At 43.9% G+C, this 27,919-nt stretch overlaps 1 protein-coding gene across 1 annotated transcript in view; it reads left to right on the forward strand.

The window, feature by feature from the left end:
* USH2A (usherin) overlaps nucleotides 1-27,919 on the forward strand; it is a 1,098,211-nt gene that overhangs the window by 859,791 nt on the left and 210,501 nt on the right. Inside the window, exon 50 of the mRNA XM_075339131.1 lies at nucleotides 25,761-25,984. Within this exon, the coding sequence (XP_075195246.1) occupies nucleotides 25,761-25,984 (224 nt within the window). The remainder of the gene's footprint in view (nucleotides 1-25,760; nucleotides 25,985-27,919) is intronic.

Raw genomic sequence — 27,919 nt, forward strand, 5'->3', positions numbered from 1 at the left:
GTTCCCATAAAACTACTATAAAGAAATGAGGAAAAAAAATACAAATACATTTTTTTTTTTTTTTATCTTCACCACCTTGGATTCAAACCAGCAACTTTCAAAACTTGCGTCCAGCAGCCTCCTAGACGTTCTACCTGATCTAAGTTGTTGAGCCACTAGGAATTGATGATGTCAGAGGAAGGATTTTACATAAATGAACCTACAATGAAGCCTCTGATTACACAGCAGATCACACAGGACACAGAGCTCCATTGTACAGAGCTCCATTGTACAGAGCAGCGTCTCTATGTTCTGTATTCTAGAGGGAGAGGAAAAGAGGGTTTTTTTTTCTTCTAATAAAAGTACTAAAAATAATAAAAAAAATAGAATAATGTAATTTTATTACACTTTTTTATAAAATAATAAACATCACAAATCAGCAAATAACATGGACATATTTGGTGTCCCTGTAAACGTAACGACCCAAACAATACAGCGATCAGATTATTTATGGGGATCGGTAAATGGCGGAAAAAAATGGCGCAATTTATTTTTCTTTATTAAAATCCATAAAAAATGTACTAAAAATGTATCGCTGAGGCCGTGTTCACACGTAGCGTAAATGCTGCATTTTTTCTGCAGGTGTCCGCACCACGAGCGCAATAACATTCTTCTCTGATTATTGCGTTTGCGGTATTTTTTATGCATTGTCCCCTTATTTGATACATGTTTGGTGCATAAAGGAAAAAACACCAAATCCACACAGTTCAGCGGCGTCTTTACACGCACCAGGGGCGGAGATTTCATGACGTCTGATCCACTTTGTTTGGACAATTAGTCCGTGTTCACATGTAGTGTAAATGCTGCATTTTTTTTCTGCTGTTTTTTTGCACATTTATTCTGCTGTGTTTAATTATCTAAGCTAAGTGGATGTGATTCCATGAAAAGACGCCGCTGAACTCTGCGTTTTTTTTTTTTTTTTCTCTGGCGGTTTCTATGTGGAGCTTAAAAAAATGCAGGAAAAAGCTTCTGTGTACAATAAAAACACTTAAAAACACAGATTCACATCTGAACCAAAAACGTTGAATAATGGAGAAAAGGCAGAAAAAATCCAGCAAAAATGGAACAATCAGAGAAGATGGTTATTGTGTAGTTTGGTGCAGACAGCGGAAGAAACAAAAACCACAGAATTTATACAACATGTGAACACGGCCTTATAGGCACAAATAAGCAACATGTCATATAGTGACACATAGAAATATAAGAAAATTATGGCTGCTGTGACTATGAATGACCCTTAATGCAAAATGGGTGTGGCTAGGGGCATGGTCAAAATTTGCCGTGGTGCGCTATGCGCGCCACATACCTTGTCCCTCTTTCCTTTCTTGAAAAGTTGAGAGGTATGCCATAGTGTCTGAATATAACCACCATTCTGGCAATGTTTGTTCACACTCTGCATTTTGGCCACCTGTTTTTTTTTTTGCTGTAGAAGAACCTGCTGCAAGTAGTCAATGTGTGCACATAGCCTTAATAAGCAAAACCCACAATAAAAGACCAATAGTACCGATATATAAGGTATATATACACCGCTATGTGACCACGTATGACCATCACATAGTGACCCAATAATGCCACCATACTGATCATTGGCAAAACACTCTATAGCGAGTCGCGACCCATATTACTCCCATCCTGTGACCATCTAGTGCTAGATACCGGATTTACACAGGCACTCTGTAGACTGTATGGTATATACAGGACTGGTAAGTCCAATGACTTACCAGTGGTGTCTCCAGAAAGTCATAGTGCATCCTTGTACCCTACAAAGTAATGACCCCCTTTGTGGCACCACACGTTAATATTGCCCTTTTTTGCGCCCCCATGCATTATTAATGCCCCTTTATACCTCATGTACACTAATAAAGCCTTTATGTGGCCCCACACATTAATGATGCCTCCTTTATCCTTCCTGGACATTAATAATGCCCCCTTTATGGCTCCGGTGTAGTAATAACGCCTTTTTTGTACCTCCATATAATAATAATGCCCCACACAAGTGGCCCCACACATTTATATCACCCCTTTTATGCCTCCCGTACAGTAATAATGCCCTTTTATGTGCCCCCAAGCATTATTAATGCCCCCTTTATACCACCTGTACAGTAATAATGCCCCCTTTGTTTATCCATACAATAATAATGTCCTTAGTAGCACCACACATTAATAATGCCTCCAATAAGCTTTCTATACATTATTATTGGCCCTTTTATGCCTCTGATACACTAATAATGCAATATTTATGGCTCCTGTAGAGTAATAATTCCCTCTTTGTGCCCCCATACAATAATAATGCCCCACACATGTGATCCCATACATTTATATTACCCCTTTTATGCCTCCCATACATTAATAATGCCTCTTTTTATACTTCTCGTATATTAATATTGGCCCTTTTATGCCTCTCATACATTATAATGCATCCTTTATGGCTCATGTACAGTAATAATGCCCTCTTTGTGCTCCCATACAATAATAATGCCCCACACATGTAGGCTCACATAGTTTTGTTGCCCCATTTATACCTCCCGTACATTAATAATGCCATCTTCATGCCTTCCGTACATTTATAATGCCTCCTTTATGGCTTTGTACATTTATAATGCCTCGTCTATGGCTCCATACATTTATAATACCTCCATTATGGCTCCAATACAGTAATAATGCCGCTCTTTGTAGTCCTATACATTAATAATGGCCCCCTTGTTGCTCCCATACTTTAATTATAGTTTTTGACCCTATTTCTTCCATGAAAACAACTCTGACAAGACTTTCACTAAGAGTACTTGGGTGTAGCTGAATCCTTCTTCTTGCTGCCAGTTCTGAGCTGATAATTGAAAAAAATCCAGCACTCAAAGCATTCAACTGAAATTGTTTTATATTTTATTCATTGATCTGTGTAATTATTAAAGACGTTTCGGTCATCCGACCTTCATCAGTTTACACTACAATAAAAAGATACATAAAAGATTTTTAAGTATAACTGACCCTAACCCTATCCAAGCACCAGCGACTATAGAAGGAGTGCCACATCTCTATATTTTATATAGTTCTGAGCTGATGCCACTGCTGGACATCGTCCAATTTTGAAAGGAAATAAATGATGTGTCTTTCATCTGCTGCACTAGGTTTCCTTGGCCGACCACTTTCTCTACAGTCCTAAACATCGTTCCTTTCTTGGTGTCTTCAATGCTTCGAAATACAGACAGATACTAAGCCATCATATAATAATATCAGGGAGGCGTCTGATTGGGTCCAAATTTATTCTACAGCGGACAATGATCCCAAACATACAGACAATATCATTAAGACCAAATTTAAGCATAAAGAAAAACAAGGAAGTGATGATCCAGCCCCCAAAGAGCCCTGATCTCAACATCATCCAATCTGCCTGTGTGTCGCCCTGGGCCAGCCAGGGGTCACAGGTCACAACACCACCACACCCCACACTCCAGGTAGGCACATCACAGCTAACCAGAAATCCTTGTTGCCTTCCTCCAGAGGCTGATGATTCACACCAGGGGGTGGGCCAGGCGGTTGGCTCCGCCCACCAAGGAGATCACAGCTCTGGAGGCAGGAAGTACCAGGCAGATAACCCCGGGCAGGGGAAGAGTGAAGTCTAGCTGGGGGCTAGAGTAAACAACAAAGAAGTGAAAGTGAAGGAAAGAAAAGTGGAAAAGGAGGAAAGCAAGAAGTGGTGACAGAGCAGAGAGTGTGCAAAGCCTGAGAGCCCAGCTTTGTGTAGGGCCAGAACAGCAAGGTCAGCGACGGCGGTGACTGTTTGGAGGGGGACCGTTTGGAAGTTCCTGGAAGGACCCCGTTGGCTGTGTGCCCGGTGGTCTGGAGCAGTGTTCCGAAGGACAGTCAGCACCAGGGCAGGGGCCTCTCGGACCCCGGCAAGGCTAAGAGTCGCCAAATTTGCCGAATCCGTCAGTGAAGGGGACGTAGATCCCCCAGCAACCAAGTCCCGATTGAAGGCAACAGTCCAACCGTTACAGAGAGACACCGCCACCGCCAAGGCACCAGTTTCTCAGGGCCAGCGCCTGCGGGCAAAGTGTAGAGCTCCTCCGGCCCAGATTGCAGTCGGGGAGCGGGTAACCGGAGGGAATCCACCGCTACCATCAGTCAAACATAGGTGCAAGGAAGAGGGACATCACCGTCACCTACCGGGAGTGCAGGTGCAGCCGTCTGTGGGACCGTCCTACCAGCCGTTTGGTTTACCGTACAAACTGTGTCCGTGTCTCAGGCTGAGTGAGTACTACAGTGCCGCAAGGCACAGCGCTGCCCCGCGTCCCTGCGCCCACCAGGCCCCGCACCTCACAACCCATCACCGGGCCCCGGGATCACCAACCCCTACCCACGGAGGGGCAACACAACACCTGGCTGCTCCCCATCACCATCCCCGGGATCCCCATCCAGAGCAGCGGTGGTGCCATCACCACAACCGTGGGTGGCGTCACGAACTATAACGATCCCCCACACCCAACCACAAATCCCCTTTCACTCACGGGCGAGGAGTGTCGCTCGAGAAACCCTTGGATCCGGCCCACAGCTCGAGCCACCACTGAGCAGCTGCCGGACCCGAGCAGAAGGGGGTGAGCGCGGTGTGCTGACACCCTCCTCCCCGCCCGCGACACCTGGAATTAGAGAAGGATTTGCAGTCAGAAGATCTATGGTTAGTTTTCCAAGATGTTTGGAACAAACTCAAAAACTGTGACTAAAGTGAAAAGTGTCATGCGATGTTCTGCTCTGCACTCGCTTGGTGTTATGTCATGTTGGCGTTGGACTCTGTTCACATTCCAGAGTCTGACAGGCTATCTGGTGTCTCTTAGTTGTTCAGTCAGAGCCGGGCGTCGGCTGTTTCTTGTTCACTGCACATCAGTCCAGCAGTAGTTAATTCCTGCTGGCTTTTGAACTGCTGCTAGGAGCTTGAGTTGCTATAGACCAGTGTTTCCCAAACTCCAGTCCTCATGGCCCCCAACAAGTCATGTTTTCAGGATTTCCTTACTATTGAACAGGTAATGGAATCATTATCAAGGCATCACCTGTGCTATATTAAGGATATCCTGAAAACATGACCTGTTAGGGGTCGTGAGGACTGGAGTTTAGGAACCACTGCTCTAGACCAATCACAACTGCCTTCACACTTTATAAAGTGCTGGATCCGGGACCTCATCAGCGATTATAGCTCTAACTTTGCTCCAGCGATTCCAGTTTTTAATGGTCCAGTTTCTGGTGATCAGTTGGATGATATCAGGTGTGGCTGTTGTCAGTTAATTTCCTCCCTGTATCTTATTTCTTCCTGTGCACATGTTGTCTCTTCCCTGTGTCTGTTTGCAGTGTGTACATGTTTTGGTTCTCCCTGTCTGCGTTATTTGTGGGGTTTGTTACTTCAGTCCCGCCCCTCCCCAGGAGTGGGGGAAAGGTGGTGTCAGACCAGGGTTCGGACAGGAGTAAGGCTATGTGCGCACTTACCGGATTTTCCCGCGGATTTGCTGCATGTTTCGCTGCAGAAAATGTTCATAACATCTCTGCAGTGAATCACCAGCAAATCCTATGGAGAAAAAAAAATCCTGTGCGCACTGGGCGGAATTTGACAGCTGCATGTTTTGCTGCGGGAATCCCGCAGCAAAAACAAGTGCATGTCACTTCTTTTCCGCACATCGCTGCGGGATTTCACTCCATTGACTCAATGTTAATCATGAAATCCCGCAGGGAATAACGCAGGCAGCAAATTCTGTGCGGTTCACTGCGTTTTCCTGCGTTATTCCCTGCGGTATTTCGCGGTTTACCTCCGGTAATGTGCATCGCTTGTCTGCGGTTTTGCAGGGAAGTGATGTCATTACAGGAAGAGGAAGCCGTGCAGAGAGTAAACACACACACATCACACACACACAGACACATCACAGACACAGACACATCACAGACACAGAACACACAGACACAGACACATAGAACACACATAGAAAGAAAACGGAAATATAGAATAAAAAGAACGTGGGCTCCGCTGCATATTTACCGTCCAGCCGAGGTAAGCACACAGCGGCGGCCTGGTATTCTCAGGCTGGGGAGGGAGAGGGGCAGGGGTAATGTCCCCCGCCTCACTCCCCCTCCGGCAGCTGAGAATATCAGCCGCAGCTGCCCCGGGACTGTCGCATGCAATATGCGGCAGTACCGGAGTGTCCTCGGCTCTTCTTGCCACCGTGTAGCAGTGGTGGCAAGGTAATACAAGGGGTTAATGTTGGTGGGGGACCACCGCCATTAACCCCAGGCTTGATCATGGCAGCGTCTATGTGACAGCTGACATGATTAACCCGTAAGTAAAGTGAAAAAACACAGACACCAAAAATCCTTTATTTTAAATAAAACCAACAAGCCTCGTTCACCATTGTATTAACCCCCCCAAACAAAGCTCCGGCGTAATCCACACAGCTCCGGCTCCTGCGTCCTGCACTGCTGACATCCAGCCGCGACTGTCACAGACACAGCGCTGAATGAAAGCAGCAGACAGCAGAGGTAATTACCGGTCATTTCCCACGGCCGGTAATGTGAACTCACTGCCGACCATGGGAAATGCAGCGATCTGTCATCTATCTATCCCTCTGTCTATCTGTCTGTCTATCTATCTATCTATCTATCTATCCCTCTATCTATTCTTCTGTCTACTATCAGAATTAAATGTATTTTTTTTTTTTTTTCTTCAATGTGCTTTATTGCATTGAATGCAATAAAGCACATCCCAACCCGCACGCGGCAAAACCGCGGCAATACCGCGAATAATACCGCGGTAAAACCGCGGCAAACCGCGGCAAACCGCATGCGGTTTTCGGGTGCGGTTTCCCGCGGTTTTTTACCGCGGGTGCGGTAATCTTTGAGAGCATGCGGAATTCTCTCAAGGAAATTTCATTTCCCAGTGCGCACAGAGCCTTAGGGTCATGCTGGCAGTCCAGATCTCACCACCATTGTGTGTACCTCTGGGATAAGGGACAGCGCATATTCACTTTGCATTTTGTTAATTGATAAAAAATAATTATATTAGCACCTCTCTTTTTTGAAACATTCATACTGTGCAACATTTTTTCCACACCTGCCTAAAACTTTTGCACAGTACTGTATATGACAATCATAGGGTGCTAACTTGCAGAGTCTGAGGCATCGGGGTGAATTATAATAATTTGCTCTGTTTTTAGGACGGCACATTCCCAGCATCCGGCGTGACTTCTTTTATTGGACAAGACAGAATCATTGAAATTTCACGACACCTATTATTTTTTTACAGCTCTAAATTCATTGCTGGTGTTTATTTCCCTAATTCATTGTATTAAATACCTCTAATGGGTTTGTAGGTAGACGAGATCCAAAAACTGCTGCACAATGCTAGGATCAATAATAGTCTATGTACTCTGACGTTAACAAAGCATCTTTATTATTGGGTGTATCCGAGAAAAATGGGCAGAGAAATGTGTGGTGCAGACATCGGTGATATATGTGAGCTGTGCTGTGGGTACTGTGGATGTAGCAGAGCTGAATCTGCCAACAGGCGTCTCTGGGGGCCGAAAAAACCCGCATGTACAAAATAGCAGTTGAATTTTTAGGTGCAAAATACCAGTGTTTATACAGTAAAAATGCATGAACAAAAACAGTACATCAAAAATGCATCAAAAATGCCAGGGTCGGACATATCATTGGCGCAACCTGTGCAACTGCATAGAGGCCAAAGAGGTGAGGGGGTCCATTACCACCTCCAAAGCAGAGGGAATGGTGCATTTTGATAAGCTTTTGAGCTGCAAACGGCCCATACATTGTTCTTGTACAGGGGCCCTTTTCTGTCTGTGTCCAACAGTGAAAAATCTAATATATAAAGCTGAGTGTATGTGTGAGTGTATGTATGTATGTATGTATGTATGTGTGTGTATGTTCGCTAAAGGAATTCGCACCGTCGCATTTACAATCACGAAATTTTGCACAGACGCCTCATGTGACTCAGGGAACGTCATAGACTATGTTTTGACAGGAAATTTTAACCCTGCGCTTTACAGTTCCTCTCCAAAAAACCTGCCTCCATTAAAGTCAATGGAGCTGGGATCTACAGGTAATTATTAGCAGCTCTGATTGGTTGCCATAGGAACAAAGGAAATCCTTCGTATAAGAAGCTTATGTGTGAGGTAATATGATATCGGTGGAGAGACAGAGAGATAGACTGAGAAAGAGACAGACGGGGAAAGAGACAGACACAGGGAAAGAGACAGACGGGGAAAGAGACAGATAAACGGGGAAAAAGACAGACAGAACACAGAGATAGAGAGAGACACAGAAACATAGACAGAGATAGAGAGAAACAGACAGACACAGAAATAGACAGAGATAGACAAAGAGACAGACAAATAGATAGGGAAAGACAGACAGGGAAAGATACAGACAGACAGAGACAGGCACAGACAAAGAGACAGACAGGGAAAGAGACAGACAGATAGGGGAAGATACAGACAGAGACGAGCAGAGACCGACAGACAGACAAAGAGACAGACAAAGAAACAGACAGACACAGATAGACATAGACAAAGAGACAGGCAGGGAAAGATAGGGAAATTGACAGACAGGGAAAGAGATAGAAAGACGGAATGAGACAGACAGAGAGTCAGACAGACAGACTAGGAAAGAAACAGAGAGACAGTTACTATCCCGGCCAACACTGGGTACTACAGCTAGTACTTAATAAAAAGCATCTAAAAACGCAGCCAAAATGCAATAATCTGGGCAAATTTCTATTGTGTGTTTTGGTGCTGAAAAATCTTCAGAAAAAAAGCTGCAAAAATAATCATTTTTGCATGGTGGAATTTTGCAGTGCTGCATGCTCAAGATAGCCACTGCAACATAAGCCTGCAGCTGTTGTATACGCAACAGAAGAAATTGCAACAGTCTAGAGCCAGGTATAAAAATGAAAATTAGGTGTCCCGTGCCAAACGGAGTGGCCAGCAGCAAGTGTACTTGTGGTCCTGGAATATCTATAGTATCCTCTAGCCCCATATAAAACATTTTGGACTTTATTATCACATTTGCCCGATACCTGCACTTCTCACATCTGTGATCTGGCACCGGCCAATATGTCCAAAGTTGTGAATATTAGAGTCCGGCTTAATATTCAGTATAGCTTATCTGCGGCCTTGAAAGCTTATGGCGTTTAATTCTAATGCTTGCCGTAAACCATTGGTTTTACAGATTTATTGAATTAGTAATTCATCAGCCAGCTGTGTTTATACATTCCTTCGCTTCTGTGATGCACATTAAATAATTGTTGGCAGGATTTCACGAAAACAGATTTTTATTTTTTTTTGTTGCGATACACTTTCTCCTTGACTTTCCTGAGTAAATGTGGGCTGACAGTGAATGGCAGGATGGAATAGCATGTAACCAAGTATCGTAAGGGGGAAATAGGCTTGAAAGGTATTGGCCAAAAAAAATGGCTCCAATCAATCTGATCATAGTGGTAAAAATAATCTGGCTGTGGTGACCAGACGAAGGTTTCAGTACCTGAAAATGTGTCTGAAATTTGGAGAAAAACATCTAGGGGGCAAATGGAGAATTGGAATGTGTAAAAGTAGAGCGGATCGATCTGGAGAGATTGACTTTGAGTCAAATTTCCAGAAATTTGTGTTTTACTATAGAATTCTGAATTGTAACACTGCGATTGAGGTTAATTGGCTACCTATGAAATTGACCTTAGTGGGTATGCACATTAGGCCCCCTTCATATGTCCGTGTTTCCGGTACGTGTGGAGACACAGACACACGTACAGTAGACCCATTAAAATCAATGGGTTTGCTCACACATCTGTGTTTTGACACAGACCGTGTGTTTGTGTGCTCCACATGGCGAAATGTCTGTTTTTTTGCCTCCAGCACGGATGTCACACGGACCACACACTGATGTGATCCATATGACACCCATTCACTGAAATTAAATGGATTTTTATACTTATCTGTCTCCGGTGCTGCTGTTGCTTCCGGGTCCGTCTCATTATGCCTCATGAATATTTGCTAAACTGACTGCAGACCCAAAAGCAAGTGTGACAGCAGCGCCAGACACAGCAGCGCAGGAGACAGGTAAGTACACAAGTTTAGGCTGTCTGTGTGCTATCCGGATGTCACACGAATAGCACACAGAGAACACACGCAGGGACACACGGACGCCATACGGACCTGCACCATGGAGCGTCACACTTGTTTGTTTAATGCATGGACATGTGAAGGAGGTTTTATAGGGAGTATGCCAGCATACTTTTTAAACAACGCACAGATGCTCAGCGCACCTTTAGTTTGGCTGAGTAGTTCAGGGCACCATTCAACCTACTTGTTTAGCGTCTATCTTCTCTTCCTTGACTGACAGTTTGTCATGCGGTGTTCAGGTCCAGACTCATTAGGTGTCACAGCGAATTCAGGCTTTTTTCACGCTGTAAAGCCTAACAGGCAAACTGATGTCTTCTAGTTCTTCAGCCAGAGCTGGGCATCGGCTGTTTCATGTGCTCTGTTCCTCAGTCCTGCAGGAGTTACTTCTTGCTGACCTCAGGAACTCTAATTACCAATCACAGCCATCTCCCCCCTATATAAGATTCTGCTACTCAGAGCTGATGATAGCTTCAGAAATCCAAGTCTTTGTGGTGAACCTGTTTATGATGATTTGTATTGATATTTTGAGTGGTGTGGACGTTCCCCTATTGTGCGGTTACTGTATTCCCTTTTCTATATACCCCTGTACACATATAGTCTCTCCTTTATGTTTGAGTGTGGTGTGAACGAGTTTCCATTCTCCTTTATCCATGCCATTTTGTGAGGTTTTGTCTTTGTGTTTTCCGGCCCGTCCCAAGGGTGAGAGAGAGGGGGAGTAAGATCAGGGCTCGGATAGGAATCAGGATCACATTGGGGGCTCGAACCTGGCTACCATCAAGCCAACCACTGAGATAAGTGACAGCGCAGGGCCTCGAGTCAGAAGGCCACCTTAAGGTCACCTGTCCCGTAATTGCATACCCCGTGATCCAGTTCTAACTTTATAGTAGGCAGAGATAGATGGAAAGCATCTCATAGATAGAAACGTGGCTACGTCAAGGGTGCACTGAGCAGCTGTGCTTGGTTTGAACAGTGATTTTCTGCATAAAAGAATACTTATCAAAGGTGGGTAGATATTAACATCTTTGGGGACACTGGCTGATGTGAGTGGTAACAATCTCTGCACAGCACATATGTTAAGATTATATAAGTAACAGGCAATATATAATATAGGTGGTAAACAGAAAGGTCAGTATTGCTCTGGTTCGGTCTCCTCCAGTATTTATAATATTTTCTATAATGGATGCTAGGTGCCAGGATAGTGCATGCAAAAGTTACTCTGCCTTGTCCAGGGTAAATAGATGCAAGGATAAAGCATTGATCTGAATTTTTCTTCCCTGGGCTTTATGTAATTGCGTCCTGCTCATTAATTCCTCAAGTGTTAGGTCATGGTCATTTACTAATGTAGAGAGATATTTGGCCACTTATATCCAATCTGTCTACACCTGACCATATACAATGAATAGCTCAACTGGCATTTATCTCTCCTTTTTCCACCATAAATATGCATGTTGGGGTTGGCTGATCATCCTTATATGATATTATGGGTAAAGGGGATTCTGAAACTGTTCTTTGGAGAGAGTTTTAAGAAGTTCACCCAACTGAATAAATCATTCCCTGATACCACGGGTTGTAGATATGAATTGTGGTTATCTTATATGCCGGGCAGGATTAATGTCACGGAGATGGAATGACTGGACAGGGGCACCTAGGCTGACTGGGGACCCTGCGCTGTGCCTTAGCTCAGACGTACTCTTGATGGTCTGCTTCAAATGAGATTTGCCGTGACGTGGCGAAGCAGCTCAAGAAATTGCAATTTTTTGCCAAAAATCTCAAAAAAAATTTTTATAATGCAGTTTGGAATATTTGATGCCTTAGTGCACATTGGTGCTGGCTCTTTGTTGTTTCTTTGTTGAATTGGTCGGTGGTTGACCTCCACCTTGCTATGCACCCCAATTTGGGATGTATTCCATCTGTATAGATTTTGGCGTTTGGTGACTGTTCACATTGGGTCATCAGGCTTTGTCCACAGGCTATATATATACTTCATGCAGCATTTGCTTGGACCTGTCCCGCCCACAGCCATGACTCAGTCATGGGTACGGGACTGCAATAGACCAGGTGAGTGCTGCTGAGAGCAGTTCTGCTATTTATATGTGAGGCCGCATGGCACATTTTATAAAAATATTTTAGTGTAGGACTGCTTCAAATGAGATTTGCCGTGACGTGGCGAAGCAGCTCAAGAAATTGCAATTTTTTGCCAAAAATCTCAAAAAAATTTTTTATAATGCAGTTTGGAATATTTGATGCCTTAGTGCACATTGGTGCTGGCTCTTTGTTGTTTCCTTGATGGTAGCGAGGTCTGAGTTGCCAGCATGACCCTAACTCCTGTCCAAACCCTGATATAAATCCCCTCCCCCTCCTCCACTTAAGGGGTTAGTCGGGACCAAACTCAAAAACACCACAACTAAACACAGACAAGAAAAACCCAAAACTTTTGCACACGGCAATTAAACACACAGGAGCGACAATACGTACACAGGGGAAAATAACATAAAAGGAAGTAAACAGACAACCGGCAAACTTCCACACCTCACAGTAAGCACACCATGGATCACCAAAATTGAATCACCACAATAAGACCGAAATCGCTACACAAGCTGGAGCTATTATCGGCACTGAGCACCAGGATCCATTACCCTATATAGGAAGGAGACAGCTGTGATTGATAATTAGCAATGAGCTCCTAGCAGAGTCCCCAAGTCAGCAGGCATTATCTCCTGCAGAACTGAGGAACCGTGCTCATGAAACAGCCGACGTCCAGCTCTGGTTGAACTACTAGGAGACATCAGGTTGCCTGTCAGACTCTGCAGTGTGAGCAGAGCCTGATGCTGCTGTGACACCCAATGAGTCTTACCAAAAAACAAAAATAGCATGACACTTAACAGTAAAACTTCCTCTCTGCTAGAATTTCCCACTGCTCTATACAAGCTGAGGTTCTCAGTCAGGCTGGGCGGACACTACACATGGACTCCTGCGATCTATGGGCTCACATGGTGAAGTGCAAGCTATAGGTCTTGGTGAGCAGCACGGACCAGAGGTGAAGATAAAGCAGATCTGGATTTGCGGATGTGATGTGGAGCAGCAAGGGACAGTGAGCTGGATATGCAGGATGGCAGTTGGATTTGCAGAGCTGGAAGTAAAAGATGTAGCAAACCCAAATGTGTGAACAGTACAGGAACAGCAAACTTGTGTAGATGTAAGGGTGGTCCAGACTTGTGTAGATGTAAGGGTGGTCCAGACTTGTGTAGATGTAAGGGTGGTCCAGACTTGTGTAGATGTAAGGGTGGTCCAGACTTGTGTAGATGTAAGGGTGGTCCAGAGCAGTAGCCGCAGGCGAGTGATTCACTCCAGACCTCCTCACAGAGCAATGGAGTTGGTGGAAGTGGTGTCCTAGCTGGGTGTACAAGTTATACCTTCTGTTAGGCCACCTGTCAAACCAGGATCCATCCACAAGGGAGACATTGACAATGACTCAGAGATCTTTAACAACAATCTTTAACTGAACCTTAGGCGAAGTTTTTTCAGCACAACTTCAAGAAGTGATACACTGGGCAGAATACTTAAGCACATTTTCTATGGTAAGCTTCACTTTGAGACACACTTCTTCCTTCAGCGTTCCCATAACTATTGGTTTCTCTGATGCTACCAGTCCATACTCCTCCACCCAGTCACTGGAAGTTCAACATAACACCTTATGGCAAAGAATTCCCTAAGGATCTGAAAAATAGAATTGTCAATCTACATAAAGACGGCCAAGGCTATAAGAAGATTGTCAACACCCTGCAACTGTATTGCAGCATGGTGGCCAACACCATACAGCAATTTAACACGACAAGTTCTTCTCAGAACAGGCTCTGTCATGGTCGACCAAAGAAGTTGAGTGCATGTGCTCAGCGTCATATCCCGAGGTTGTCTTTTCAAAATAGACGTATGAGGGTAGCCGGCATTGCTGCAGAGGTTACAGTGGTGGAAGGTCCACCTGTCAGTGCTCAGACCATACACCGCATACTGCATCACATTGATCTGCGTAGTTATTGTCCAAAAAGGAAGTCTCTTCTAAAGATTATGTACAAGAAAACCCGCAAACAGTTTGCTGAAAACCGCCAGACTAAGGACATGGATTACTGCAACCATGTCCTGTGGTCTGATGAGACTAAAATAAACTTGTTTGGTTTAGATAGTTATAAGAGTTTGTGGTAACAACCAGGTGAGGAGTACAAAGACAAGTGTGTCCTGCCTACAGTCAGGCATGGTGGTGGGAGTGTCATGGTTTGGCGCTGCATGAGTGCTGCCAGCTGTGAGGAGCTACAGTTCATTGAGGGAACCATAAATGCCAACATGTACTGTGACATACTGAAGCCAAGCATGATCCACTCACTTCAGAAACTGGGCTATAGGGCAGTATTCCAACATGACAACAACTCAAACACACCTCCAAGATGACCACTATCTTGCTAAAGAAACTGATGGTGAAGGTGCTGGACTGGCCAAGCGTCTCCAGACCAAAACCCTATGAAGCATCTGTGGAGTCTCCTCAAACGGAAGGTGGAGGATCACAAGGTTTTTAACATCCACCAGCTCCGTGATGTCATTATGGAGAATGTAAGAGGATCTAGGATCCTTTGAAGCTCTAGTACACTCCATGACCAAGAGATTTAAAGCCGTGCTTGAAAATAATGGTGGCCACAAAAAATATTGACACATTTGGTACAATTTGTCCATTTTCACTTAGGGGTCTACTCTCTTTTATTGCTAGCAGTTTTGACATTAAAGGGAACCTGTTATGTTCTTTTTCAACATTAAACCATCTCCATTGTGTTTTAAATGATGCAATGTGCAACACTAGCAAGGTTTAAATAAAAAAAAAATCCACATATTCACCTAAGACTTTATATGCTTAGGTGTTATGATCCAATGTTCAATGACTACCATGAACACAATTCACCAGAGTCGTAGGTGATAAAGTACCGACCGCAAGCCCTGAACTTAACACCACACAAGAAGTAGCTGGGCAGCATGCCTAACAACCTAGATGCCTCAAACCCAGCCGGAGGACTACATAACCTACAAGGCAGAAAGTGAAAAGAAACTATCTTGCCTCAGAGCAGATTTCTTCAAAGAAAATAGGCAGCCTCCCACATGTACAGACTGTGAACAAAGATGAAAAGACATACACAGTAAGAGCAAGATGGAGCAAAGAGAGGCCACACTATACTAAATACGAAAGACAAGATAGGGAACTCTTGCGGTCGGCATAAAAACCCTATCAAAACTTCCTACACGGAATGTGCAAAAAGATAGAGTAATCTAACACTCGCACGTTCACAATCCGTACAAGACTCTGGTAGGAAAATACTAGCAATTAACCTGCCGACTAACCCTTACTAAGATTAATAGCATAGACTGACTAGGAAGATAAATCTGAAGGCACAAACAAAACAGAATTCAATACAAAAAACCTTCACAGATAATTCACAGAAGCAATAAGCAAATAACACACAAAAAGTATAAAGCAAAACCAAGAACTTAGCTTAGCTTGATAGAGGGGAAGCCAGGAGAACAAGAGACAGATTCCTATAGTCTCAGGAATTTCAGACAACTGGCAGAGACAAACCGCCAGCACACGCCTATATTCAAAATCAAGGTTTGAGCTGCCAACCAGGTCAGTAGAACTGAGGAACAGAATCCAACCCACTAACATCAACGACCACAGGAGGGAGTTCAAGAGCCGAGCTCCACCAGACAGTATTCACAAAACTTAGGTGAATGCAGTACATACCTTTTGGTGTCAGTCATTGGGTGGCGCTTTTGTTTGGTTCAGTCACGTTCACACACGTTCAGTCTCGATCCTTTTTTTAACTTAGTCACGCTCCTAGATTAATTTGTGGTGTGCGCATGCTCCAAGACTTCTGACATCGTGTAGGGAGCGCGCACTCTAAACGAGTCCCTGTTACCAACGTCATTGTACTCCTGCCGCTCTGCACGTTCCTGTCTTTGTGTGCACTTTCCCTATGTGACATCAGAAGGCCCACATCATGCGCATATCACAAATTATTCTAGGGATGTACACCCAGATTCAGTGCTCATGCCCAGGCAGTAGAGAGGAATTGCGCAAGTGCGATATTCCAGGGGAAATTGATATGAGTTTCGGCAAGTCACCAATCAAAATGGGAGGGGCATGACTAAGTTAAAAAAAAGATTGTGACTGAACTTGATTGACCGTGACTGAACCAAACAAAAGCGTCAACCGTATGACTGAAGCCAAAGGTATGTACTGCATTCACCTAAGCATATAAAATCTTTTTTTAAGAAAAATACATGGAATATTTTTTTTAAACCATGTCAGTGATGCACATTGCATCATTTAAAACATATTGGGGCGGTTTAATATTGAAAAACTACATGGCAGGTTCCCTTTGACACTAGAACTACTGGACTCGTGACGCCTATATAGAAATACATGGTGCAAAGTAGTCAAAATGACTACCTCAGTAGTTCTAGTGTTAATGGTTGTGTGTTTAATTATTTAGAGGGTACACCAAATTTACACTGTTATACAAGCTGCATGCTGACTAATTTATATTCTATCAGTGTCTTATCTTCATTGTCCTTCCTTGAAAAGATATAATAAAATATGTACAAAAAATGAAAGGGGCGTACTCACTTATGTGAGATATTCTATGTGTCCCTGCCATGTCCTCTGTAATGGCCGTGTCTGACCGTACAGGGACATGGTCTGGTCATGCCACATCTCTTGGGCAGGGGAGGATGCAAAAGAGTATAGAGACATTATAAAACGGGATCATAGCTGATCCTTTTTGTGAGGTAAAACATTTCCCTGCCTGTTTTTAAAAAATGTGTTACCTCAAAGAAATAATTATTTACAATCCTGTGCTGTAATGTCTGTACACTTTCTTACTTCCTCCTCTGCCCAGGAGCTGTGGTATGATCAGACCATGTCCCTGTACGGTCAGACACGGCCATTACACAGTACACAGCAGGGACACATATATAAGATTATCTCAGCACAGGAACATTTTTTTTAATGACATACAATTGTGGATATTATTATTATTCCAAGAACTATTGATTAAAATTAACTTTGTTCTTTACAGCACATGCAGAGGTAATAGGAGAATAATATATGAAGGCAAGGGAAATGTCCCACCAACCTAACTGAGGACATATGAAAGGTGATGGGAAGATAAATTAAAGACCACAAATCACCAGGATTTTCCCATATAACCTAAATCCAGTGCTATTCTGGCACTATCAGGCTGATTCTATACATACCTTTAGTTGTTAGCTAGGATGTATAGGTTTTGAAACATAAGCAAGTAAAGTTTGTAAAATGAGCAGCTTTTTGATTGACAGCAGCTGCGGATGAGCTGATAGCTGGGCTGGGAATTCATAGTGATTTCCACCCTCTGCATGTCCATCCTTCCTCTATTATTTAGGCTAATTCTATTATAGAATTGTTGTGGCTAAATCCCAGTGGATAGAAGGACATGTGGGCGTGACCAGCTTCCTTAGTGGGCGCGATGGCTTGTTTGGTGGGCATGGTGATGTTTCCTCCCGTCCACTATACTCATGCTTCGCCTCCCCCTGCACACCCTCCCCATTCGGGGGTCTTACCCTCAGACCCCCGCTTCTATTATAATCAACTCTATGCCGACGTGGACTTAGAAGAATAATGTATCTTCTTGGTATAAGCAATGACGGTGGAGGCCCCGCCCATTTCTGGTCACATGGGCATGTCATCAGCAGAGGTCCCTCTGGCCACTGGGATTTAGACTCTACCATTGTTTTACTAAGTGACTAGAAGGACCTGTGCTGATGTCATACCCATGTAACCATAAGGGGTGGGGCCTCAGCCAACAGAAAAATAATGTTGCTTCCTGGCATCAGCTATCTTGGCTGACGCCCCGCCCCTTCTGGTCACATGGGTATGACATCAGCACAAGTTGAGTATCAACAGCCCCACTTAAGCTGTGGAAAGGTCTAAACAACACTAAGCAGCTGGTTGCAGAATATCAGGTTTGGGCTTGAGCAGAATCAAGTGGGATGAAGTATGGTTGAACTCCAGGAAAGCATGTGGCAGGAAAGGGTACTATTACCCAAATAATCAGGGGGTGCATTGTCTCTTAAGTTGGGCTTACAAAGCCTTAGATGATGACATCATAGGAGCTTGCTTTGTCACCATATTACCAAGTGTGGACAAGCACAGAGGAAGCTAGCCATAGAAGGAAGCAAAGTCCGGCACTGGAGCTGGGACATTTGAGTATCAGTTGAGTATCCTAATTATATAGTCCTTTGTTCTTTTTTTTGTTTATTTGTTTTAAGTACACCAGCCTCATTCGGTCTAAGAGATCTAGCTAATAATATATGCAATTACTATAGTGGAAATTGTTGATAGACACTCTTACATGGCTCGATAATTGACCGAATGATCGTTTTTAAGAATGTTCGTTCCCGATCATTAGCTTGCATAAACATATCAGCTGAAAAAATTAGCAAAACATTAAGGGGTACTTTGCACGCTGCAACATCATTAGCTGATGCTTGCGATGCCGAGCGCGATAGTCCCCGCCCCCGTCGCACATGCGATATCTTGTGATAGCTGCCGTAGTGAACATTATCGCTACGGCAGCTTCACATGCACTTACCTGCCCTGCGACGTCTCTCTGGCCAGCGACCCGCCTCCTTCCTAAGGGGGCGGGTCGTGCGGCGTCATAGCGACGTCACACGGCAGGCGGACAATAGACGCGGAAGGGCGGAGATGAGCGGGACGTAAACATCCCGCCCACCTCCTTCCTTCCTCATAGCCGGTGGAGGCAGGTAAGGTGATGTTCCTCGCTCCTGCGGCTTCATACACAGCGATGTGTGCTGCCGCAGGAACGAGGAACAACATCGTACCGACATTATGGAAATGACCGACGCTACACAGATCGCCAATTTACGACGCTTTTGCGAACGTTTATCGGCGCATCTAGGCTTTACACGTTGCGACGTCGTTACCGGCGCCGGATGTGTGTCACTTTCAATTTGACCTCGACGATATCGCAGTAGCGATGTCGCAGCGTGCAAAGTACCCCTAAAGGGGGCTTTACACACTACGATATCGCTAATCCGAAGTCGTTGGGGTCACGGAATTTGTGACGCACATCCGGCCGCATTAGCGATGCCATTGCGTGTGACACCTATGAGCGATTTTGCATCGTCGCAAAAACGTGCAAAATCGCTCATCGGTGACATGGGGGTCCATTCTCAAATATCGTTACTGCAGCAGTAACGAAGTTGTTCTTCGTTCCTGCGGCAGCACACATCGCTCTGTGTGACGCCGCAGGAACGAGGAAGCTCTCCTTACCTGCCTCCCGGCCGCAATGCGAGGGAAGGAGGTGGGCGGGATGTTACGTCCCGCTCATCTCCGCCCCTCCACTTCTATTGGGCGGTGGTTCAGTGACGCTGCTGTGACGCTGAACGAACCGCCCCCTTAGAAAGGAGGCGGTTCGCCGGTCACAGCGACGTCGCTGGGCAGGTATGTGTGACAGGTCTGGGCGATGTTGTGTGGCACGGGCCGAGATTTGCCTGTGTCGCACAATAGATGGGGGCGGGTACCCACGCTAGCGATATCGGTACCGATATCGCAGCGTGTAAAGCGGCCTTTAGTCTTTGGCTGATTTTGATTATTTATCTTTGCCCTTAAATCTTAATTTTCAGCAGCACATCTGCCTGCGTACAAGGTATGTGCTGCCGACAATATGCAAACTGTATGGTGACAATCGATGGAACAGCTTTAAATGGGAATGGACTTGTTAGATCATTCATCTGCCCTAGAGCTGATCAGACCTGAGCAGGACCCTGGTCTAGCGGTTATGTCTGCCAGACTAGAGCCTGGACACCTCCTTTTACCTGCCGGCAACGAGCGGCAACAATTGCATCATGTTGGCTCTACTACTCAGAAAATGCGTCAGGACGCAAATACAAGGAAGTTTACGTGTCATGCCTATCTCTCTGCATTATGAGACTAATGACAGATTTTGGGATAGAGAGTCATTTCCATGCAAGACTCTCAAATTTAAATGTAGTTTCTTTTCTTTCAGCGGTCTGAGGGTTAATGTCAATTTTGCTTTCCAGCAGCTCATGACACCTGGCCTTGAGTGTTTCTGGTTGGGACCACTCTCAGTCCCTATATATACTGTTGTGAATACATTTGAATTGGATTCCAGTTTGGGGCTCCCTCGTGTGGTCTGTGCTGGTAGTGCAGTTGACTTGCTAAATGGGAACCAGACAGCTGAGTAGGATTTGCAATCAGGCCATTTGGTTTGGGCCTATATAACTGTGTAGCTTCCTTTTGTTCCTTGCTGGTGCTCAATTGTATTTCCTGTGTGCTAAGGACATCCTGAAACCAGCCCTTTTCTCTGTGTCTACCAGAACTCCTCTCAGATAAGTTGGTCCTTGTACCTTTGCTTATGGTTTTCACTCTCTTGTTATTTTGCCTGTGTGGAGTTCTTGGTGGAATTGGATTATTCCCTGCTGGGAGTATCTGTGTACCTTGCTCCATGTTCTGTTATGTATTGTGTTGTCATGCTTGATACAATATTCAGTTCCTTCTCTATATCAGTGTTTTTCTTGTATCCCAGTAACACCAGAGTACTGATATAGCGGGGGAGAGCCTGTTTAGGCTCAGTATTTTTCCACGTCAGGCGTGCTGGTATTTATTAGGGTTTTTACGGCTGCAGACAGTGCTCTTTCCTATCCGTTCCTATATAGCTAGTTTGGGATTCATCTTTGCTGAATCTGTTCTCTAGCTACATATTGTGTTTTCCTATATCACCATAATCTTTATATGTGGGGGGCTATCTATATCTTTGTGGATTACTCCGCGGCAGATTAGCTTTTCTATATTTCTCTGTTAGAATATTTAGTTCACCGGCTGTGTCGAAACGACTAGGTCATCGTAGGCTCGGCCAATGGCTACTTCTAGTTGTGTGTCAGTATTAGGTCTGCAGTACATTAAGTTTCCAGCCGCTCTGGTTATTTTCTGGGTTCCGATTTATTGCTCTTTTTCTGATCCTCCTCAGTCACTGGATCATAACAATATACCCTCTGCTCCCAGTAGAAGGTGTTGGTTATTCTCATTCATTTGGATGCTTGGCCTGGAGGTGGAAGGAGTTGGTGGAGCTCTTATCTCAAATTGTTGTATAGACTTTAGTCATGGTTCTGACTGCAGCTGTCTGTTGTTGGTTCCCCTGTCGGTCTTTCCTTCCTCTGGTGTTTTATTAGTGCAGCGGTGGGGCTAGAATCCCTCACCTGCCAGCTCACTAACTAGGGCTATTACAGGGTCTGCCAGGGTCTCAGTTATCCTGTTCAGTGACAGGTGCGGAACCTGTATAGGGACTGGTTTGGAGTGTAGGTTACAGCTGCAGGTGAGTGAAGGAGGTGGAATCCTTATCTCAAGTTGTTGTATAAGCTTTAGTCTTGGTTCTGACTGCAGCTGTCTGTTGTTTTCTTTGTCAGTCTTTCCTTCCCCTGGTGTTTTATTAGTGCAGCGGAGGGATTAGCATGTCTTACCTGTCAGCTCACTAGCCAGGGCTATTACAGGGTCTGTCAGGGTCTCAAGTATCCTGTTCAGCGACAGGTGCAGAACTTGTATAGGGATTGGTCAGGAGTGTAGGTTACAGCTGCAGGTGAGTGAAGGAAGTGGAGCCCTTATCTCAAATTGGTGTATAGGCTGCAGTCCTGGTTCTAACCGCAGCTGGTGGAGCCCTGATCTCAGCTGGTGGAGCCTTTATCTCAAGTTTCTGTATAGGCTGCAGTCATGGTTCTGACTGCAGATGTCTGTTATTTTCCTTGTCGGTCTTTCCTTCCCCTGGTGTTTTATTAGTGCAGCGGTGTGATTAGCGTCCCTCACTTGCCAGCTCACTAGCCAGGGCTATTACAGGGTCTGTCAGAGTCTCTGGTATCCTGTTCGGCAACAGGTGCGGAACCTGTATAGGGACTGGTCAGGAGTGTAGGATACAGCAGGAGATGAGTTAAGGAGGTGTTCCATCTCCCCCCTCACTAGCGCTAGAGCCCACCATTGTTATCGTGTCCCCGGTGTATCCTTTGTTGTGTTGTGTGTCACATCATACGCCATACGTCCCATAGTCATCACGAGGCTCTGATCCGGTAAGCATGGACTACCGGCATGGTTGCTGGACTTGGGTACTGTGAATGTTTTTGCTCTTTATAGCCTGGTTTAGTCGATGTTGACTGCCAACCATACGTAGCACACAACACAAATCCATTTGGCAGAGAAGATATAATTGTCGGGTCTTGAACTTATTTTGTTTTTGGTTGTGGTTGAGCGAAAAATTCCCCTCTGATGTTACAGATCAAAAGTCAAGTGCCGGAGAACATGTGATAAATTAGGCAGGGGGTCAGAGGCTACGCAGTGCAGCTCCACACAATTGTCTATCTCTGCATTTGCAGTTCATTCATGCTGAAGTGATGCACTATGGGAATTACGATCAAACTCTGCTCCGCAACATCTGCTCTCCCTAAGTGAGTTAGTGCATGTCAGACATCTTTATGTCAGAATATTTCCGTGATGGATGCAGTCTTCAGAAAATGCTGCATAAAAATCTGGTGCGCCGTTCTGGCTATTAAGTGAAATTACTATTTAAATTAATGGCCCTGTCACAGTTTATCTTTGCAAAGAATGAACGCTGATTAGGGTATTAAGTAATTAGCAATTTATCACACTGGAACAAGGTTGATAATAATTAAAAAAAAAAAAGTAATGGTTTACTAAAGAAACTAGAAAGGGAGTCATTTTGTGTTAGATGACTGAATTCTTGGCTGAAGTTTCCGATTCTGTCACAGATAGATAGAATTTCTCCATAAGGGGACGAGGACGCGGCATCAATTGTTTTCTTTTTTTTTTTTCCTCTCCCAAGCTGCAATAGTTCATTATGAAAATTTCAGTCTGTCTGTCAGATGTCCTTTCCAGCTATCGGCATCACGTTTATGAGTTTTTATGATCTGTTTCTTGAAATATGTCATAAGTGTCGTCAAATCTGAGAAGAAGAAGAACACCGTGGGCTCCTCAGGGCCGTCGGATGGCTTGTCTGTCTGACAATGACACCTTATCCTAAGAAGATTAGTGGTAGAAATGGATATAGTCATTAAGAGGCCTTTAGAGGGGACATGTTGCCAGGTCAAAAGCGGCCACTTCTTACTCTTATGTTATTCCCACTGCTCCCCTGAATATGTAGCTTTTTGTTTTTTTAAAATCCGCCATCCGGTTCCAAAGATATTGCCCTTTTCACTTAGTGCTTCACGGGATCCTCTGAGGCGTGTCTTTAGGCAGAGCTGTGAGCCACGCCCACTTGTCAAAGACCGTAAAAATTAGCACTGAATAAAAGAGCCCATATCTCTGGAACCGTATGATGGATTTATAAAATACAAAAAACTAAATACTCTTGAGAGCAGTGGGCATAAATTAGAGGGAAAACTTCCCACTCCTGGTTCATTTTTTAAACTGGTTGTCTCATAAAAAATTGTTGCTAGGGGTCCAGCTGCTGAGACCACCACTGAGAACAGTGAGCCCAAAGTCCTCTGTATAAATGAAGTGCAACCAATGTATAGAGAGTTGGTCACCCATGCCCACTATTACTCCATTCATTCTTGAGACATTAGAACCTTTGTTCCCAAGATTGTTGAGACTCACAGCCATCATACATTTATCAACACCTTTTCTTGATGTAAATAATTAATTCCCGGTCCTGTGACCCGTTAACTACAGTGAGCAGCTGGATAAAGGCCCACAATTCTCACTAGAGCCACTTCATTGTTTATAGAGGCACAGCACCATCTACACATTTCTGGCTGTGCCTGGTACTGCAACATAGACTATTTAACTTGAACAGGTAGCTGCAGTGCCTGTTTATCCCAGTACAGGGATGTCGAGCTCCAGCTTTTGATTCCTTCATATTACCAAAAGGGTCATAGGTCATAGTGTTAGCTTTAATTTTTCATCCCATAGATCTCCTTTGCTTCATGCTTGCACTTGCCTTATTTTAATACTTGACAGTTTCAACTTGTGAAAGTCAGTTGCATATGCATACAGTTGCAGAGGTTACAATAAGGGGAACGCAATATTGTAAATAGCACTGGGAAGGTTGAGGGGCCCAGAAGCTTCAATCTCTTGTTAAAGAAGATCATGTATGAGGTTGGAGTGATTAGCACTCAGCACAGTGAGACACCAGACAATTAATGCTGCAGCTTCTAACACATTTACTTTGTTTCAAAGCTGGATTCACAGCTACACTGCTCATTACTGTGGTATAATGCCCTCCATGCTGCTGTATAATGTCCTCCATGCTGCTGTATAATGTCCTCCATGCTGCTGTATAATGTCCTCCATGCTGCTGTATAATGTCCTCCATGCTGCTGTATAATGTCCTCCATGCTGCTGTATAATGTCCTCCATGCTGCTGTATAATGTCCTCCATGCTGCTGTATAATGCCCTCCATGCTGCTGTATAATGCCCTCCATGCTGCTGTATAATGTCCACCATGCTGCTGTATAATGTCCACCATGCTGCTGTATAATGCTCTCCATGCTGCTGTATAATGCTCTCCATGCTGCTGTATAATTCCCTCCATGGTGCTGCATAATGTCCTCCATGCTGCTGTGTAATGTCCTCCATGCTGCTGTATAATGCTCTCCATGCTCCTGTATAATGTCCTCCATGCTGCTGTATAAAGTCTTCCATGCTTCTGTATAATGTTCTCCATGCTGCTGTATAAAGTCTTCCATGCTTCTGTATAATGTTCTCCATGCTGCTGCATAATGCCCTCCATGCTGCTGTATAATGTCCTCCATGCTGCTGTATAATATTCTCCATGCTGCTGTATAAAGTCCTCCATGCTGCTGTATAATGTCCTCCATGCTGCTGTATAATGTTCTCCATGCTGCTGTATAATGTCCTCCATGCTGCTGTATAATATTCTCCATGCTGCTGTATAAAGTCCTCCATGCTCCTGTATAATGTTCGATGAGAAGGAAAAAAAGGTTGATTCAGCTCAAATGGGGCAAGTCCGGCATGCAGGGATAACACTCTGGCAGTGCAAGGGTCCAATAGAAGAAAGAAAAATTTTGCATCAGTTTTACTATTACTCCGGAAGCTGGATTTTTTTCTTTCTTCTATTGTATAATGTTCTCCATGCTGCTGCTTCTGAACATGTGCTAGATAGAGACAGGAGAGCAGGATCCCTCATATCTATGTGTGCTGTGTATGGCAGACATCTTAACAGCTCATCTGCCAGTCACCAGCTCAGAGACAACTAAAAATTGACAGGTGAATATGCAAGATACAAGTCATATAATTGTCAGAATTAGTGTCATTCCTCATGTACACACATACAACAGGAAAGCCTATTCTGAACAATCACATCAAATGATAAATACGCTATAGCAAGAAATAATATAAATATATAATATACATTCTTTAAGCACTCTTGTTATAAGCATATCTTTTTGACTGCTATATATGTGATTGTACTTTGTAGGGATGTCCTGCTGCGGCCAAGACTATGTGAATGTGTCAGATACAACCTGCTGTTCAGGGCCTAATGGACAATTTAAAGCACATCTAAAGTTAAATAATGGAATTCCATTAAAATGCTGTGAAACTGAGCTGATTACCGAAGACGAGCAATGCTGTAAAGGAGTTGGATATAATCCAGTGACTCATGTTTGTTCTGACAAGCCATCGACAGAAAGCTTTATCACGGTAATTAAAGAAAGACCTGTCTCCTCGATGCTCAGATAACCGGCCTATTTCTGTAAGGCGGTTTTAGAAGTTTCCATGATGCAACCAAAGCATTGGAATACAAGTTCAAAAAGTTAGTTATGAGGTATGTCCATAAGGTAGATAAATGGATGGATAGATAGATAACAGATATTATGTATAGATAGTGCTTAAGATAGTTAGGTAGATATATAGAGGGATAGGTAGGTAGATAGAGGGATAGATAGATAGATAGATAGATAGAGGGATAAATAGTCCTATAGCTAGATAGATTGATAACAGATATTAAAGATAGATTGTGCTATAGATAAATAGATAACAGATTGTATCTATGAATCATGTCATATGAAAAAGTTTGGGCACCCCTATTAATGTTAACCTTTTTTCTTTATAACAATTTGGGTTTTTGCAACAGCTATTTCAGTTTCATATATCTAATAACTGATCGACTGAGTAATATTTCTGGATTGAAATGAGGTTTATTGTACTAACAGAAAATGTGCAATCCGCATTTAAACAAAATTTGACCGGTGCAAAAGTATGGGCACCTCAACATAAAAGTGACATTAATATTTTGTAGATCCTCCTTTTGCAAAAATAACAGCCTCTAGTCGCTTCCTGTAGCTTTTAATGAGTTCCTGGATCCTGGATGAAGGTATATTTGACCATTCCTGTTTACAAAACAATTCCAGTTCAGTTAAGTTTGATGGTCGCCGAGCATGGACAGCCACTTCAAATCATCCCACAGATGTTCAATGATATTCAGGTCTGGGGACTGGGATGCCCATTCCAGAACATTGTAATTGTTCCTCTGCATGAATGCATGAGTAGATTTGGAGCGGTGTTTTGGATCATTGTCTTGCTGAAATATCCATCCCCTGCATAACTTCAACTTCGTCACTGATTCTTGCACATTATTGTCAAGAATCTGCTGATACTGAGTTGAATCCATGTGATTCTCAACTTTAACAAGATTCCCGGTGCCGGCATTGGCCACATAGCCCCAAAGCATGATGGAACCTCCACCAAATTTTACTGTGGGTAGCAAGTGCTTTTCTTGGAATGCTGTGTTTTTTTGCCTCCATGCATAATGCATTTTTGTATGACCAAACAACTCAATCTTTGTTTCATCAGTCCACAGGACCTTCTTCCAAAATGTAACTGGCTTGTCCAACTGTGCTTTTGCATACCTCAGGCGACTCTGTTTGTGGCATGCTTGCAGAAACGGCTTCTTTCACATCACTCTCCCATACAGCTTCTCCTTGTGCAACGTGCGCTGTATTGTTGACCGATGCACATTGACACCATCCGCAGCAAGATGATGCTGCAGGTCTTTAGAGGTGGTCTTTGGATTGTCCTTGACTGTTCTCACCATTCTTCTTCTCTGCCTTTCTGATATTTTTCTTGGCCTGCCACTTCTGCGCTTAACAAGAACTGTACCTGTGTTCTTCCATTTCCTTACTATGTTCCTCACAGTGGAAACTGACAGTTTAAATCTCTGAGACAACGTTTTGTATCCTTCCCCTGAACAACTATGTTGAATAATCTTTGTTTTCAGATCATTTGAGAGTTGTTTTGAGGAGCCCATGATGACACTCTTCATAGGAGATTCAAATAGGAGAACAACTTGCAAGTGGCCACCGTAAATACCTTTTCTCATGATTGGATACAAATGCCTATGAAGTTCAAAGCTCAAAGAGGTTATAAAACCAATTTAGTGCTTTAGTAAGTCAGTAAAAAGTAGGTAGGAGGGTTCAAATCAAGAAATTGATAAGGGTGCCCATACTTTTGCACCGGTCAAATTTTGTTTAAATGTGGATTGCACATTTTCTGTTAGTACAATAAACCTCATTTCAATCCAGAAATATTACTCAGTCCATCAGTTATTAGATATATGAAACTGAAATAGCTGCTGCA

Source organism: Anomaloglossus baeobatrachus, chromosome 3 (assembly GCF_048569485.1).
Source record: "Anomaloglossus baeobatrachus isolate aAnoBae1 chromosome 3, aAnoBae1.hap1, whole genome shotgun sequence".
NCBI classification, from domain to species: domain Eukaryota; kingdom Metazoa; phylum Chordata; class Amphibia; order Anura; family Aromobatidae; genus Anomaloglossus; species Anomaloglossus baeobatrachus.